This window comes from Periplaneta americana, chromosome 3 (assembly GCF_040183065.1).
Source record: "Periplaneta americana isolate PAMFEO1 chromosome 3, P.americana_PAMFEO1_priV1, whole genome shotgun sequence".
Classification (NCBI taxonomy): domain Eukaryota; kingdom Metazoa; phylum Arthropoda; class Insecta; order Blattodea; family Blattidae; genus Periplaneta; species Periplaneta americana.
The window spans coordinates 59,963,898-59,980,853 of record NC_091119.1 but is presented as its reverse complement, the minus strand read 5'-3'; the positions used below and the strand labels follow the sequence as shown (position 1 = coordinate 59,980,853).

General features: G+C 36.4%; 1 protein-coding gene across 2 annotated transcripts in view; it reads left to right on the top strand.

Moving 5' to 3' along the window:
• The window catches only part of LOC138696067 (lipase 1-like), an 88,046-nt gene that overhangs the window by 38,975 nt on the left and 32,115 nt on the right, over positions 1-16,956 (top strand). For both annotated transcript variants that reach the window (XM_069820590.1, XM_069820591.1), the window contains exons 4-5: positions 5,563-5,809; positions 13,263-13,421. In XM_069820590.1, the coding sequence (XP_069676691.1) occupies positions 5,563-5,809; positions 13,263-13,421 (406 nt within the window). The remainder of the gene's footprint in view (positions 1-5,562; positions 5,810-13,262; positions 13,422-16,956) is intronic.

Sequence of the window (16,956 nt, the reverse complement as noted above, 5' to 3'; positions counted from 1 at the left end):
CGAAATGCATAATATTAAATCTAATACGTATGTAAACAAATGCAGAATGGAATAAATTACAATTACTTACAAATTATAAGGGCAAATAAATACATAAATTTTATTGTAACGTTTATACCGGTACTTTAAGCTCAAAATGCATACCTCTAAAACAGTAGTTGATAGTAGGTATTTTATAATGCCTTTTAATTACTCCAAGCAGATGCATTATTATTTCATCAATTTCATTTTTAAGAAGACAGAATGCAATTAACAAAAATAAAAGTATTCTCAACCTCTAATGGTTGTAATTCACCATGCATGTTGTTGCTCTTGACGATACCCAATTGTAATACCTAGATGGCTGAATTAATTAAAGAGGGAGAGAGGAGGAAATATCAAATAAAATGTACACAATGATAATCGCTCTTGGAACTCCTGGAAGGACTTTTATATCCCACAGCCGTCCACCCACAAAGGTAAGAAAGTTCATTCTTAACAATCGTTAAACCGAACACTGTGGCATTCCGCGAGAAGGAAGAGCTTTGCATACTGTCTACAGCGCCAGGCGTTCAGTAGCACCTTTTTCGTAAGCGGCTGCGCACAATTCTAATTATCTATTTCAATATTTTTACGACAATATACGTTTACAGTAACCCGGACACAGTGAATATACAGGGACATCATTTTATTTCTACTAACATTTTTAATATTAACCTGGCTATATCTTCAGAGAACCGGAAACACAGTTTGCTACCCACTTCCACGACTGTAGTTCGATGATACTGGCGTAAAACACAAACAAATCACTCTACTAGGTATGGGAGGGAAGAAAAGTAGTTCATCCATTTACGTAAAGTAGGAAACATCGCGATTTTGAGTTCGACAATTTTCATTAGGTTTTTGTTTAATCTTAATACAGTACTGTATTAAGAATAAGTGTTTTTACTCACGAAATGAGCTATCCATGCGAACGTATTCATTATGCAGTGTCTATTATACTGTCTACAGCACTTTAGCGTACAATATAGAGAAAGAAGTTAAATTGAAAAATAATCATAATATGGATATTTAAACACATTTTTGAAAATGGTGGCCGTTCATTTCGATACAGGCTTCAGTTCTTTTGTGCATATTATCGCACTATAGACTATTGCATCTAATTCCAACTGCCAGTTTCGTCCTTCGTACTAGTAACTCATGTTGAAATAATTCTGTACCTAGTCTATAAAAGAGTACCTTATGTACTGTAAATTCAATCTTCACTTCTGCCCCACCCGCACAGATAAAATTACTCAGACATGCCATCTACTGTCCGTCCAAGTGGTTATGCCGCAGGATCGTAGAAAGGAGGGAAATCACGTGACAGTTAATTACTTAACGAGGCCCTTTTATTTAAGTTATTTTAAACAATTATATAATATTACGTAAACGTCCAATTCCTAACATAAATTAATGTTTTCAGAAAAGAGCTAAGACAGCCCAGCATTTACAGAGGGGCGAACAGAAGCAGGTGGGGGGAATGGATGCGACGTAGGCAAACGGATAGTATCTGTACGAAAATATGATTCAATATTGAAAGCTCTTTCGTCACTGGAAATCGCGAACATATTTCTGGAACGTACTATACTCACTAACTCAGTACTGCTTACTATATGCGGCCTTGATTCTGTGTGGAGGACAGTTGGAACTTCATTAGTACAAGGGGTGGGAGTGAAGTACATTCAAAAACTCAGGTACAATCAAAATTGAAGTAAAAATAAAATGATGTCCCTGTAGTTTCTGATATACCGTGTCTACGTACACCTGTTTGTGAACGACTTATACATCGGATAAAATGGGAGATCTTTTCAAACAAGACACAACGGACACATCACAGCCATAATCAAATCACTTACGCACAACATATCACCAACACCAACCACAACTACAGCAATATAGAAATAGACATGGAAATTTTAAACATTGAATCGAAAAGCCTGAAACTTAACACATTAGAACAATAAGAAATTCACAGACATAGAAAAACACACGCACAGCATATCCTCAACACTCAACTAAATTTCAGAACACACATCCTTTTCGACACAACACTACCGATCATGAACACACTCCCACCAAGACACCGGCAGAAGAAACAGGAAAAAGAGCAAGGCCTCACTAGACATCTGAACATGACAGACACAAGCCGAAAGTAGTAATTAATTAATGTAAAATACTATAATAAATTCAACATACCATTAATTAATTTGGGCGCATATTTCTTAGAAGCGTCTTATTTATTTGGTAATAGGCCCTACTATTAACCATCAAAATCTGTAATTATTTATTGGGCACTCTGTATTTGAATTCCTTAGTACAGATCTCGGATTTTGTCTCTGCCGATGAATGGTAGTTGGGATTCAAGCGCTTGTCATGGTTGAGGGCGTTGAGTAATACAGCAAAACAAAAGACGTCTGGTCACTTTGCTCCCAACAGAACTGTGTTCTTGTTAGTAATGTGTGTGTTGGTTCGGGTTTGCAATATTGCCAGAGTTACAGTTATTATTATTATTATTATTATTATTATTATTATTATTATTATTATTATTATTATTATAGTGTTACACAAGTCTATCTTATAACAGTTAGTGTTTTAGTTTCGTAATTACTAATACAGTATTTCAATGTGTTGTCAATTGTGTACTGGTAGTCATTTTCATTTCCAATTTTTCACCGATCATGCCCAAAGTTAAAAACAAAAAACTGATTGGTCAAAGCCGGAAGCTAAGGTATTAACGTTTATTATGAATGAAGCAGATCGTGGTGACTTCGCTAAACCACAAGAGAGGACAGCGGCTGCTACAGGCATATCAGAGAGAAGGGTGCGTGTGATGAAACAAGAACTATTCGCTATTGAGAAACGATAAGCCAGTTCGTTCACAACACCAGATAAAAATCGCGAACGTCGTAAGACTGTTATGAAATAAAATTGGAGGAAGAGCAAGACAGTGATGGTGAGGATGGAGTTGAACATTTGCAATAATCCTGAAAGTAGACGTACAGGTATGCTTCACTGCAATTTATTTATTTACGAGTAGGCCTATAATGAGTAATTTTCATATTGCGAAAACTATAGTAATTCTTCGTAACATTGAGGTCTTATACAGTTAGACCTAATGTTAAAATAATTATAAAAATACTAAGTTACTCAGAGTTAAGCATTTAGGCGAACTTTTTTTCCCACAGACTAGTGTACCGCTGCTTTCCCTCTTTCCCTCTACCGCAAACTATGACGTCGCCCACCGGCAGAGATAAAATCCGAGATCTATAGCGCTTTGTTTGTACTTAAGCCTGACTATATCGTCCCCTCGTGTTTGAGTTCGTAAACAATACAAGTGGTGCTCTCGCCTATCATGACTAGGGCCGTGACATTGGTATATTTGTGTTAGTTTGAGGTCTATTGAAGGTGAACACACGATGTCGGACAGAATGTAGTCGACGTGTTTCAAGTACAGGCAGCGGAAGCGAATTTGACACACACCTAAGCAAGCACGTTCCGTGTTCTGTGTACTATTATTGCGTATTATAAAATCAAGACAATACAATCATTGTATATAAGGGTTAATATCGGAAATGTCTAAATTCCTGGTGAGGTTGAGAATAATTGTTGCAAATCATACTAAAATTGTCACAAATGTGATAAAACATAAGTTTGAAGAGATTTTTTTTTTAATATTTAGAGTTTTGCATTACAGTTTTAGAATGCCTAAAACGTATTTGACGTACAATTTTGCTTTCCCTATATTTAACTGTTACATTAATTTATTTACCACATAGTATATTCAGTACCTTACTTTTCTTGCATGTTGATCCCTGGTTTCGGTTGCGGCTGCAATGAACAACATTAATTTTCAAAGTTTCAAATGAAAATGACCGTCGAGTGTAGGATAGTGGAAATGGAATTGTAGTTCGGCACCACGTGCCCTCCTTCTCTTAACCTTTGGAACAGTCGTGGAAAGATGGTATGGGCCGGATGTCTCCTACGTGGGTACTGTACACTGCTGTCTACAGACGTGCATATCAGGACCGACCATGTCCGTTACACATTACGCTATCTGCATTGCTTTAGTGTAGTTTCCTGTCCCCACCCCTCAGACAGCGCACTGAATGGAATACTGTAAGTAGACAACGTAAAAAATGTCAGATGAATACAGTATGTGTAATATGTACAGATAAATACACATAAATAAGGTGCACAGAGCAATAAAATTATTTCATTTTCACACAACTATTTTTGCTTGTAACTTTCGACTCGGTCATTTCCGGACCAGTCCACACCTGTGGAGTAACGGTCAGCGCGTCTGGCCGCGAAACCAGGTGGCCCGAGTTCGAATCCCGGTCGGGGCAAGTTACCTGGTTGAGGTTTTTTCCGGGGTTTTCCCTCAACCCAATACGAGCAAATACTGGGTAACTTTCGGTGCTGGACCCCGGACTCATTTCACCGGCATGATCACCTTCATTTCATTCAGACGCTAAATACTCTAGATGTTGATACAGCGTCGTAAAATAACCCAATAAAATTTAAAAAAATAAAATTTCCGGACCAGGATTCCTTATCTCAAATTGATACATGTGCCCTTCGCCATCATCCCTGAAAGTTTGTAACACCACCTCGGAAACACTCTGTATAAAATATTTCACATCATTTCTACAGTCAACACCTGTGGAGTAAGGGTTAGCGCGTCTGGCCGCGAAACCAGGTGGCCCGGGTTCGAATCCCGGTCGGGACAAGTTACCTGGTTGAGGTTTTCTCCGGGGTTTTCCCTCAACCCTATATGAGCAAATGCTGGGTAACTATCGGTGCTGGACCCCGGATTCATTTCACCGGCATTATCACGTTCATCTCATTCAAACGCTAAATAACCTGAGATGTTGACACAGCGTCGTAAAATAACTTACTAAAAAAAACTCCATTTCTACATCAAGTTGATAACAATCGCACTTGTCATCTGACAAAACTCTTGTAATTTTGCATAATGAATTGAAACCACCGTTTTTTTTTTTCTTTTTTGTATTACTGTGTTCATTTTCTCACATACCTTTTTGCTTACACCATCTTGCAGATCATTCACTTTTGAGATGACATTATTTACTATCGAAATTTGCTCCACCAATTTCACACCAGTCTTTTCGAGACATTCGATTGTAGAGGGGATAAATCCGAAATTAGATGAAATATATTCACACTGCTTTTTAATATTTGGATCATCAAGAATAGTTTGGGCATTACTTATGGAAGCTGTATCGTTTCCGTCAAAGATCTGGATGACTCCTTTTACGCTTATATACAATGACTGTATTGTCTTGATTTTATAATACGAAATAATCGTATACAAAACATGGAAAGTGCTTGCTTAGGCGTGTGTCAGATTCGCTTCCGCTGCCTGTACTTGGAACACGTCCGGCGTCGTGTGTTCACCTTCAATCGACCTCAAACTAATACAATTATACCGATGTCACGGTCCTAATCATGACTATATTGCTATTTGCCGGAAAATTTATTTAATTATACTGAGTAAACAGATTTCTTTGTTTGTTACAGTTGGCATGAAATGGGTTATTATGACTTGCCAGCTACGATTGATTACATCCTAGCCGTCACCCAGCAGCCTACGGTGTATTACGTTGGCTACTCCATGGGCAATACGATGTTATACGTGATGACATCTACACGACCAGAATACAACGAGAAGCTTAAAATAGGGATAAATCTGAGTCCAGTGGTCTACATTGGGAATCTAAGCCATCCCATAATCAGAGCTCAACTTCAATTTGTTCACGTGTTTCAGGTAAAAGTATTGGAGCTTGCATATAGTTTCTGTATATACTTGTTTTATTTAAATGTTGCTGTTTTGTCATACCAACAGTGTATAATAGCTGAGATTTAATCCCTCATTACGATGAAATATTTTCATTTATCTGCGACATTTTTATAGTTATGTCCTAAACTTTTTACCGTGTTATGCAATAGTCAACTCCGGATATAGTGAACCTCTGCAGACTTGCATATTTCGTTCACTATATCCAAGGTTCACTAAATCAGAAGTGTCTACTAATCAGGTAGAAATGACAAACCATGTTATGGTGTAACTGCATACTCAGCCTTGGAATTTCCCGAGTCACTTAATGGAAACTGGGAGGGGGTTGATGGAATCTGAAAGCCATTGGAATCTTACCTTCATTTATGCTCTGGACATAATGTCCGTCCCCTTTTAATAAAAGAAGGCAATTTCATTTTCCGTTGTTTCGATGCTATCATGGAAATGTTTCTGAGAACAAAAGGCAACCCTTTGACGGTGGAGGATTAGAAATAACAGTAGAGTAGTGAGCCTGAGAACAGAATGGCAACCCTTCGACGATGGAGTGAGGCAAGGTTGTCACGTGTTTCCTGGATTTACAGTACAGCTCATTGTCTAGGAATCACTGATCCTACCTTCGTTATTTGACTAAAGGAGTAAGAAACTTAGAATGTTGTTCTCAACACATTCTTTCAATTTTATACAAGATCTTATTTGAAATACAAATTTGTCGGAATACAACTCCTGTAACTTCAATTTTTAAGGTTCACTATAACCGAAGCGAGGGTTCATTATAAACGGAAATATTAATGTACTTTTTAATGTATGCAGGTCAGGACCAACTACAGCCGAATGTTCACTATAACCGAGTTCACTATATCCAGACTTGCCTGTATATCAAACATTTTAACCCATCTTCGCCTTGCGCAGTTTGTCGCTCACTTCTTGAAATTTGAATTGTTTAATCAAAATCCAGATATACAGAATGTAACAGGACCTAATCGACAGACTTTGAGGAATGGTAGGTTAAACAGAGAGGATATTTTTTTTTATTAAGAAACATATGCTCAAAGACGCCGTTAAGGAGCTAGTATCCGAAAAGTCAGGTTTTCGGTAATTTTTTTTACAGAAATGAAATTTAATTTTCCATGCATGTTTTGAAAATTTACAACAGCTGTTAAAATTACATACCCTATACAATATCGGTACCTCATTACATTTTTACCACCTTCTCAGCATTCATCATCCGACTCTATCAAGCATGGCAGGGTTGTCTTGGATTTGTTGGATGATAAGACGGACTGAAGATCCATCACACAGACCAATAACAAACTACACCAATGTAACAGATATGATAAGAACTTAAAACGATACTTATGCATTGTACGTGATGCGGAATGCATAACTCATGAAGGACGTGTTATCGAGCTTATGTTCCTTAACAAAAAATGGTACTCTATATGTGACCTATCATTCCTCAAAGTTTCTCGATGAGAATATGTGAAGATAGGAAAAGAAATGCCAGAAGGAAGTGATATTGGGAGAGGAGTACGTGAAGGATGTCCTTTATTACCTACCCTGTTTAACATCTACTTGGAGGATTTAGAGAAGAATTGTTTTCAGAACATGGAAGGAGTGATAGTAGGAGGAAGAAGAACAAAATAAATAAGATTTGCTGATGATATGCTGATATCCTCTTTAGCAGAAGAGGAAATGATACTAAAGGATATGCTACTGGAGCTAAATGACAGCTGTGAGCAGTATGGGATGAAGATAAATGCAAATAAAACGAAGAGCATGGTCATAGGAAGAAAAATACAGAAGATAATCTTACGAATTCTAAATGAGGCAGTAGAGCAAGTGGACAGTTTCAAATACTATAAGCAGTAATATGAGCTGCAGCCAGGAAGTCAAAAGGAGGACAGCAATGACAAAGAAAGCTTTTAATAGAAAAAGGAGTATCTTCTGCGGACCTCTGGAAAAAGAACTAAGGAAGAGACTAGTGAAGTGCTTTGTATGGAGTGTGGCATTGTATGGAGCAGAAACATGGACATTACGACGAAGTGAAGAGAAGCAAATAGAAGCATTTGAAATGTGGATATGGAAAAGAATGGAACGTGTGAAATGGGCAGACGGAATAAGAAATGAAGCTGTGTTGGAAAGAGTGGGTGAAGAAAGAATGATACTGAAACTGATCAGGAAGAGGAAAAGGAATTGGTTGGGTCGCTGGCTGAGAAGAAACTGCCTATTGAAGGACACACTGGAAGGAATGATGAACGGGAGAAGAGTTCGGGGTAGAAGAAGATATCAGATCATAGACGACATTAAGATATTTGGATCATATGAGGAAACGAAGAGGAAGGCAGAAAATAGGAAAGATTGAAGAAAGATGGATTTGTAGTGTACCCTTGGGCAGAACACTAAATGAATGAATGAGCAACGGTCGTGGTCGGGGGTTCAAAATTTAACTGTAGATAAATAAAAGGTAAAGGTATCCCCATAACAAGCCATGAAGGCACTTGGGGGGCATGGAGGTAGAGCCCCATGCTTTCCATGACGTCGGCACTAGAATGAGGTGGTGTGGTCGGCACCAAGCTCTGGCCGCCTTTTACCCCCGGGAAAGACCCGGTACTCAATTTTATAGGAGGCTGAGTGAACCTCGGGGCCGTTCTGAAAGTTTGGCAACGAGAAAAAATCCTGTCGTAACTGTAGATAAATAGAAAGAAAATAAAATAAACAATAAAATCATGACAGTTTATTCTGTTCCTATAAAATGCCTGTAACTTATAAAAGTTTAGATATTTATCATTTCGATACAGGCCCTACATTTTGAAAAATTATACATTTAGCATATCGTATATGAAATAAATTCCAATAGTCAAATAAATTTTAAAACGTTTTATAAAAGCACAATTTAAAAAAATCTAGAGTAAAAAAAAAATAAATATTTTAGGCCCTATACTTATCAATACGTAATAATTTGTCTGCATGCATGCACGCGTAAGTATGTATGTATGTACGAGTATGTATGTATTGTATTGTATTGTATTGTATTGTATGTACTTACGTGGTGTCACAACGACCCAGCATTGCCACCTAGTCAACCTCTGTGCTTGCCCTCCATCTGAGCGCATTCCCAATCCACACCAACTGACTACAAGAACAATAAGATTCGCTGAGTATCGAGATTTCGAGAAGTCAACGAGTACGGTACTCGTCCTCTATGTGTCGCCAGCTCCGGCGCTGGAGAAATGTTACGGAAAGATAATGGAATGCAGATCGGAAGGATCTATGATTTTGCCTAAAGTGGGAAAACAGGAGAATCCCGAGAAAAATCCTACCGCGACCTTGTTTGCGATCCCAAACGACCTTGTCTGCGATCTCAAAAAAAATTCGGTCTGACAGCAGTGTGAACTTACCCTCTCCGCTGCCGTCATGGTACAAAGAAGCTTCTGTTATTCTACCAGTAATGAAAGTTTTTCACATTTATCAGTGACGATACTAACTGCACAATAATGAAGCACCAAGACACTGGCCACCGGCGTAAAACGTAATCCGAGGTAGCTCTCGCTCGGGCGTGAGTTCGAATCCCACTGTATTCACTTTATTATCGGTTTTTCAGTAGTTTTTTTAACTATAAGGCGAATTTCAAGAAATATTATAGCGAACCCTCGGATTCTGCATCAGTTTCAGTCCATTATTTAATGACGCTATATCAACTATTAAGTTATTTATCGTCAATGTAATTGATGATAACGAGATGGTATTTGGCGAGATAAGGCCGAGGATCCACCATGCGATTACCTGACTTTTGCCTTATAATGTGCATGTATATATGTACCGGTATGTAATGTATGTATGTATGTATGTATGTATGTATGTATGTATGTATGTATGTATGTATGTATGTATGTATGTATGTATTCCTTGTCACAGGAAATCAGGAGCAGCCGGAGTCTAAAATCTTTTAAGTACACTCTACTTAGAAATGTTTTTATTGAACAGAACTAGACTCTTGCGGAAGTCTCTAAATAGTCTTAAATGACCAAATTGTTATTTTTTTCTCTTGTCTCTTCTTTTTTTCCTTTTTTATTAGCTTGATATATTACTTAATCATTTGTATCTGTATGCCATATAGTACGATTTTGCTTTTCAACTTTTTATATCTTGTAATCCACATGTATTTTCTTATTAGTATATTAACATACTATATCTCAAGTGAATCAATCATCGAATTTATCTCGAGCAGTTTATGTCTTATAAATTGTGTGTGTGTGCTTGCGTGCGTGCGTGTGTGTGTGTGTGTGTGTGTGTGTGTATTTTCCTCTTATGTTATGTAACTGACTTTGATTTTATGTAATTTTCTACTTTATTTTTTATTCTCCTTATATTATGCAGACCTAACTAATCTTGATCATTTGTAATTTTCTACTATATTTTATGTAATTTCTAAGGTATCTTCTCTTGTGTTGTTTTATAATAATCTATCATATAATTTTGTATTTCATGTAATATTATTGAAACCTGGTTGAGTGGAAGAGAAGGCCTTAAGGCCTTAACTCTGCCAGGCAAAATAAAAACTACGACTATGTAATGTAGGCCTACTGTATGTATGCGTATATAGAACCTATGACCGAGCGCGGCTGAGGACCAACAGCCAAATGCGCCTACCATCTGAACTACATCGGTCGCTTGTACAGGGACATCACTTTATTTTTACCAACATTTTTAACATTAACCTGGCTATACTCGAAAACACTGTTACCCCGTTCCATTACAGGAGTTTGGTGTTACTAGTACAATATGTAAACAAATCATTTTACTAGTTATAGGAGGAGAGAAAAGTAGTGTATCCATTTATGTTACAGGGAAATACGATATTAGGATTTTCAGTTTGATCACTACTTTTACGGTATTTTATCAAAATACAGTAGAGTAGTAACATTTTTTTCCACAAACTCAACTCCTCAGGCGGTTTTATTCATTATAAGTGACTACTTTATTCAGCATATTACCGTACTTTCGGTAACTCTAATCTTCACTTCTGCTCAGTCCACACAAATAAAGTTATTCAGTCATGCTACACACAGTACCTGTGCGAAATAAGCAAGGGGGGGAGGGGTATTTACGGAGATCGCGAAAATCACGACATAGGTCTAATAGGCTAGATATACAATAGATTTTTACTTATCTTTACGAATTAAGTGATTCTGATTAATAATATGCTGATAAAACAATCACGACAAATCGCGAAATAGAGTTCTAATAGCGAAATATGAACACATTCGTGAATTATTATTATTATTATTATTATTATTATTATTATTATTATTATTATTATTATTATTGTGTCGTTTTATAGTGAATTTCATATTCTGAGTTCTTTTTTCGGACTTTTTTTCATTTGAATTTGTTGCACATTCAAGTAGCCTACATTACATGGTATTCCAGGTGTTCTAATTACATTAGTGAACTCAAAAGATGGAGAATTCAACATTTCACTAATAATTTGAAAGTATTATTTGAGGGCTGCAAGTTTTTTTTTTCCCCCGTTTTTAATGAATGTGGGTTAAATACAGTCTCAATCCAACAAATATTGTCTATTGGCCATACCGCACCTTTACCAGAATCCAATGAATCTTTAATGTTAATTATTTGGAAAGTAATATTCATACTGAGTTAATACTCCAATTTCCAAAATTTCCATTAATATCCAACAAGAGTACAAATCTATCTCCAACAATCTCCGCCGACATCAATATTGAAAAACACATATGATAAAATTAATCTCCATAAATACCTGCCCCTGGAAATAAGCTTCAATAATATAGGCTCTCCCTTCTATGGAAAACGCAACCATATTTCTGAAACACACTATACTCTCTACTATTCAGCGTATTCCGAATCTCACCGGTCCGGTGGCATCAATGACGTCACGTTGTAACGAAAAAAAGGAACAAAACTGCTGGAAGAATCGATGCTGTCATGGCGACTGTGTAAGTGATTATCTGTGCTACGCTAGCAAAATTTTGCGAAATTTCCGTACTGCCATCTCGTTCAAATAAAAAAGATCATAAACTACTTATTTCTTGAACCGGTAGTAATAACTGGTCCGTTGATATGTTCGCTCATAAGCCATTAACATATTGTTTTTACGTTGTGCTCATTACAAACAATACAGCAGAACTAAAGCAGAACACACCGCCATGACACAACAGTGCACGATGTCATTCGTCTGCTAATTCCCGCCCTATACAAGAATCAATCAGATTCACTGATGGCGGCTGATGGAGCCTGCCACCACCTCTGCAAGTTGATGGCACCGGTGAGACACCGGTGGAGCATCAATGACGTCATCGGTGGAATTCGGAACACCGTGATGCCATCGGATTGCTCACCGGTGAGATTCGAAATACGCTCATTTACTTCACTGCTAGCAGACTTCGTTTGCTACAGCGGCCGTAAGTTTGTGTGGCTGACGGGAGCAAGAACATTAGTGAAAGGGGTGGGAGTCAAGTACATTCAGAAACGCAGGTACAATAAAAATGCAAGTAAAAATAAAGTGATGTCCCGGTACAATGGTTCCCAAAGTGTGGATCGCGACCCTCTGGGAGTTTGTGTAAAGGGCTGAGGGGAATTGCGAGATGATTTACGAACTAAAATAAAACTCCCTTATTAACATACAGTAGGCTATATTTATGTTGTATTTAGAAATATAACGTTGAATATAAAAATAAAAAATGTTCCAGTAGTTATAAAGTTAAAAGTAGTAATTAATGGCATAAATGTGTTTTTGAGAGAGAGAGAGAGAGAGAGAGAGAGAGAGAGAGAGAGAGAGAGAGAGCTTCTCAAATCTGGACTCTGTATTGGATACAGACGCAGATACCAATTTCAGTCTCAATGAGATTTATCACTTTTGTTTTGATAGCTATCATAGACTTACTTACTTACAAGTGGCTTTTAAGGAACCCGGAGGTTCATCGCCTCTCTCACATAAGCCTGCCATTGGTCCCTATTTTAAGCAAGATTAATCCAGTCCCTACGATCATATCCCACCTCCCTCGAATCTATTTTAATATTATCCTTCCATCTACCGTGGCCTCCCCAAAGGTCTTTTCCCCTCAGGTCTCCCAACTAACACTCTATATGCATTTCTGGATTCACCCATACATGCTACACCCCCTGCCCATCTCAAACGTTGGATTTGATCCTCATTACGTTACGTTAATATTTACACTTACTTATGAATCACCCTGTTTTGAAACGTTCCAAAATTAGATTTTACCTTCGCTAGCAGATGAACAAAGAAGTGAGACGTGTATCTTACTCACTGGGGTCATTAGAAATTACTAAATTATTAGTGTTAATTCAACATGTACCGTTCTGAACAATCCATTTTTCCCTTCTCATAAGTTAACCATTTTCTTTTTGTCTTTTTTTGCAGGCTATTTCTGAAGCAATAGAATTTCGTCATATTCCACACATTGAAATGTCATTAGTGTCTAATATAGAAACATTTTGCCAAGAAGGAACGCTGACATATAAGTTTTGTATTTTTGGATATATACTTAGTTTTGGAGGTGACATTGAACAGCTCAACAAGGTACGTAGAAGTACTGAGTGAAGAATATGGAGCAGAACAGGTTTCACGGCCGGCCAGCTATGCGCGCGGAGGTGGGGGACTCAAGGCCGCGCAGGCCGTGAAACCTGTTCTGCTCTATACTGTTCACCCAGTAGTATGATCAGCATGGCCAAAAACATTAACAGATGACATTTGAGGAACAATATGGGGGAAACATGTTTCAGAAAGTCGAACATTATTGAGTCTACAATTACATTCTCCGCAAAGTGAAATACCAAAATAATTACTGAGGTATAGCATTTTTCATAATATGTACAGCTTCGAACGTTTACTCAGTACAGAAGTACCTCGACCTCGATAATCACTCTTAAATGGCCCGAAAGTGAACAGGCTAACGGAATGTATCAGATGAACGAAAATTATGGTCTAGTAAATGTTTTCAAAAATGGATACTTAAATTATATTACATGTATAATCAGATACTTGATATTTATTTATCGGCCAACTTTACAATTCATAGTTATGGTGGATCTTTACATTTCTGCTTTTCGATCCACAATCTCTTTAATATATACCACCCTTTTATGTTAATATATTCATTTGCCAAGTATTTCCTGATTACTTCCTATTTTTCTGTTTTAAATTAATTGCTATCTATCCTTCTCTATCTATCCTCCTCTATTCTCTCTCATACCTAGACTGTTTCCCTTCCATTTCTCGATTTCCTATTAAATATTACATATTCCTTTCCTTAATGTATATTTATTTATTTATTTATTTATTTATATTCTCTATTCTCAAATCCACCTACTCTTAAGGTACGGTTTGTTTACGGCGATCATCGCCGGGCGCACATCGCCAGCGATTGTCGCCGGAGTTGCTAGCAATTGAAATGAATGCGCACGGTTTCTTTACAGCGAAGATCGCCAACGCTGTTCGTTGGACGCGACGCAGATCGCTGGAGGTTGCTTCTGAAGCAAATTCAGGACGCACATCGCCGCATTCGTGTTCAATAATCGATATTTAGACAAGGTCATGTTGTAATATCGAATATCTAATCTGTACACGTTAACCACGTCTATACGTTTTGGCTGCCAAACAAATCAAGACTTTTGTAATTTTCCGCGGTCTGAAGACGAAATTATTATTGAATATGTGTCACAACATAATGCTCTAATATGAGCATGTGAATTAATAAACAAATTAAACAATAAACCCTTACATTACATATTACATTTTTATCACGCCCGAGCCCCAGAGAATTTCGTTCAGTGTTGGGTAAGGGGGAAATTCTCTCTTCTGTAAGTTTTCCACCAGCTCCCTTGCACTAGATTTCGGCTGCCATAACCTCAATAATAATCTTTTGGCTGCAGTGCGTTATTATACAAAGTTGAATGGCAGCATTGACCTCGGGTCATATAGCCATCACTCGCTTATCAACATACAATTTTTATATATACGAGTACATAGGTAGATCTTGTTGCATTATATGCACATATACATTTTAAAATTTATTTTACATGTCTTTTAACTATCTCTTTTTATGTAGTTATTTATTTAGCTATCTATCTTGTACCAACAATAAAAACATGTTTTTAATTACTTTTAATTTGTACAGTCTTCGTACCTAAGTACTTACGCGGTATTCTGAAATATAGCGGTTTTTTTTTTTTTGTAGAAATGTAGTTGATCATATATACAAGGCATAATAATACCCCAAACGAACCAAAGGTAACCTATCACATGTTCGTACATGTAAAGTGTATAAGCGGAATACGAAGGGAACTACCTCAACGCTAGTTTAGCCATTTTTCATTATTTATTTTATTTTATTTATTTATTTATTTATTTAAATTCAAATATACAGAATAAAGAAATATAATTACAAAAACAAACAAAGATAAATACAAATAAAATAATACAAGCAATATAAAAAGAAGATACAGTAGTATTAACAAAATTTGAGACCGAATGAGCAGCGCTCGTGCTCGGTCGCAGTTCAGATATAATATTAAAATAAAAAAAATAATATAAATAAATAAATAAGTAAAATAAAATAGGAACTAAAATATAATTACAGCGGCAATGGAATTAAGTATATACTATAATATTAACACTAGAGAAGAATAATATCGCACGTGAAAAGTAGGATTAATATATATTTCAAAATTATATAATACAAATATAATATAGATTGATTAATTCATACACATAGGCTATAAATTTATTTAATCAAATTTAAGATATTAACACGTTTCTAATTTTCTTGTTATATGTTAGTGGGTTACATGTTAGAAGTTCTGGGTGTAATTTAGTTAAAGCATTTTTTTTTATTGTTGTTTGGAATACACCATGTAATGTAACACAGTATCATAATAATAATAATAACAATAATAATAATAATAATAATAATAATAATAATAATCAGTTCATAAGCTGAGTTACTACCAATCTTTCAACTGGAGTTACGGGGGTCTTGACAAAATTTGTAGGTAATTAATTTAACATTGTCATTTTCAATTAAACTCAAAACATAATCAAACTGGTCAGGTGAGAGTCTGAAATATTCCTTAAATTTTGTAGCGTTTTTATAAAGATGTCTCTTTATCAATGTGTTAAAACAGAATTCTGTAAACCTATTCCTGAATATTTCATTAGTCTGTAGCTTGTTCCTTTTATAATACGCATGCGAGATTTTGATATCGTCATCTCCCTCTTCTAGAATAAATAGCAACTTCATTATCTTAGATTTATTCATATAATTTTTAGGTTATGTCCGTGGCCTACATTAATTTACTTGACCATATATTGTAGATGAAGGAATAAACAAATGAGAATCTACAGCGATGTGCGTCAATAAAGAAACCACTTCTCGGCGATCATCGCCAGCGTTTATAATCGCCGACGATGTGCGTCCGACGATGATCGCCGTAAACAAACCGTACCTTTAATCATTCTTTTCCATCTATTTTCTCCTAAATTATTTGTCTACATTTCCTTTTTCTGTATTTTACAACATTTACACCACTTATTATTTCCCTACTATTCTATCCTCTATTTGGTTTCATTTGAGCAAAATCATTAATTAGTTCTTAAGCATTTATAAAAGTTTTTAATATTATACATAGTGGAATTACATTAATTCACAGAGGTAATAGATCAAGTCAATCCGAACAAAGGTTTGTCAATTAAGTTTTTTGATGCGTCCAATAGTTTTGAGAATCCAAAATGCAACATGTAACGCTGCAAAGAGTTGCAGTGCCCTTTGAGGTCATTGCTCCGCAGTGGGGGTGAGTGTAACTGCAATCGTCTATTCCACAAGACTTGCGAAAGAAGAATGTAAACAAAAACTTCTCATCAGATACGTGTCCGTTTACTTTGTAAGTTCATTTAAAGCATGAAAAACATTAATACAGTATCTCAATTAGGATATCAAACAAATAATAACAATAACAACATGATACATTAGAGCAGGGGTTCCCAACCGGTGTGTCACGCAGCCCCATGGAATGTGTCGCGGAATTTTGGAACTGAAAAATAAATTTTATGCCATCGA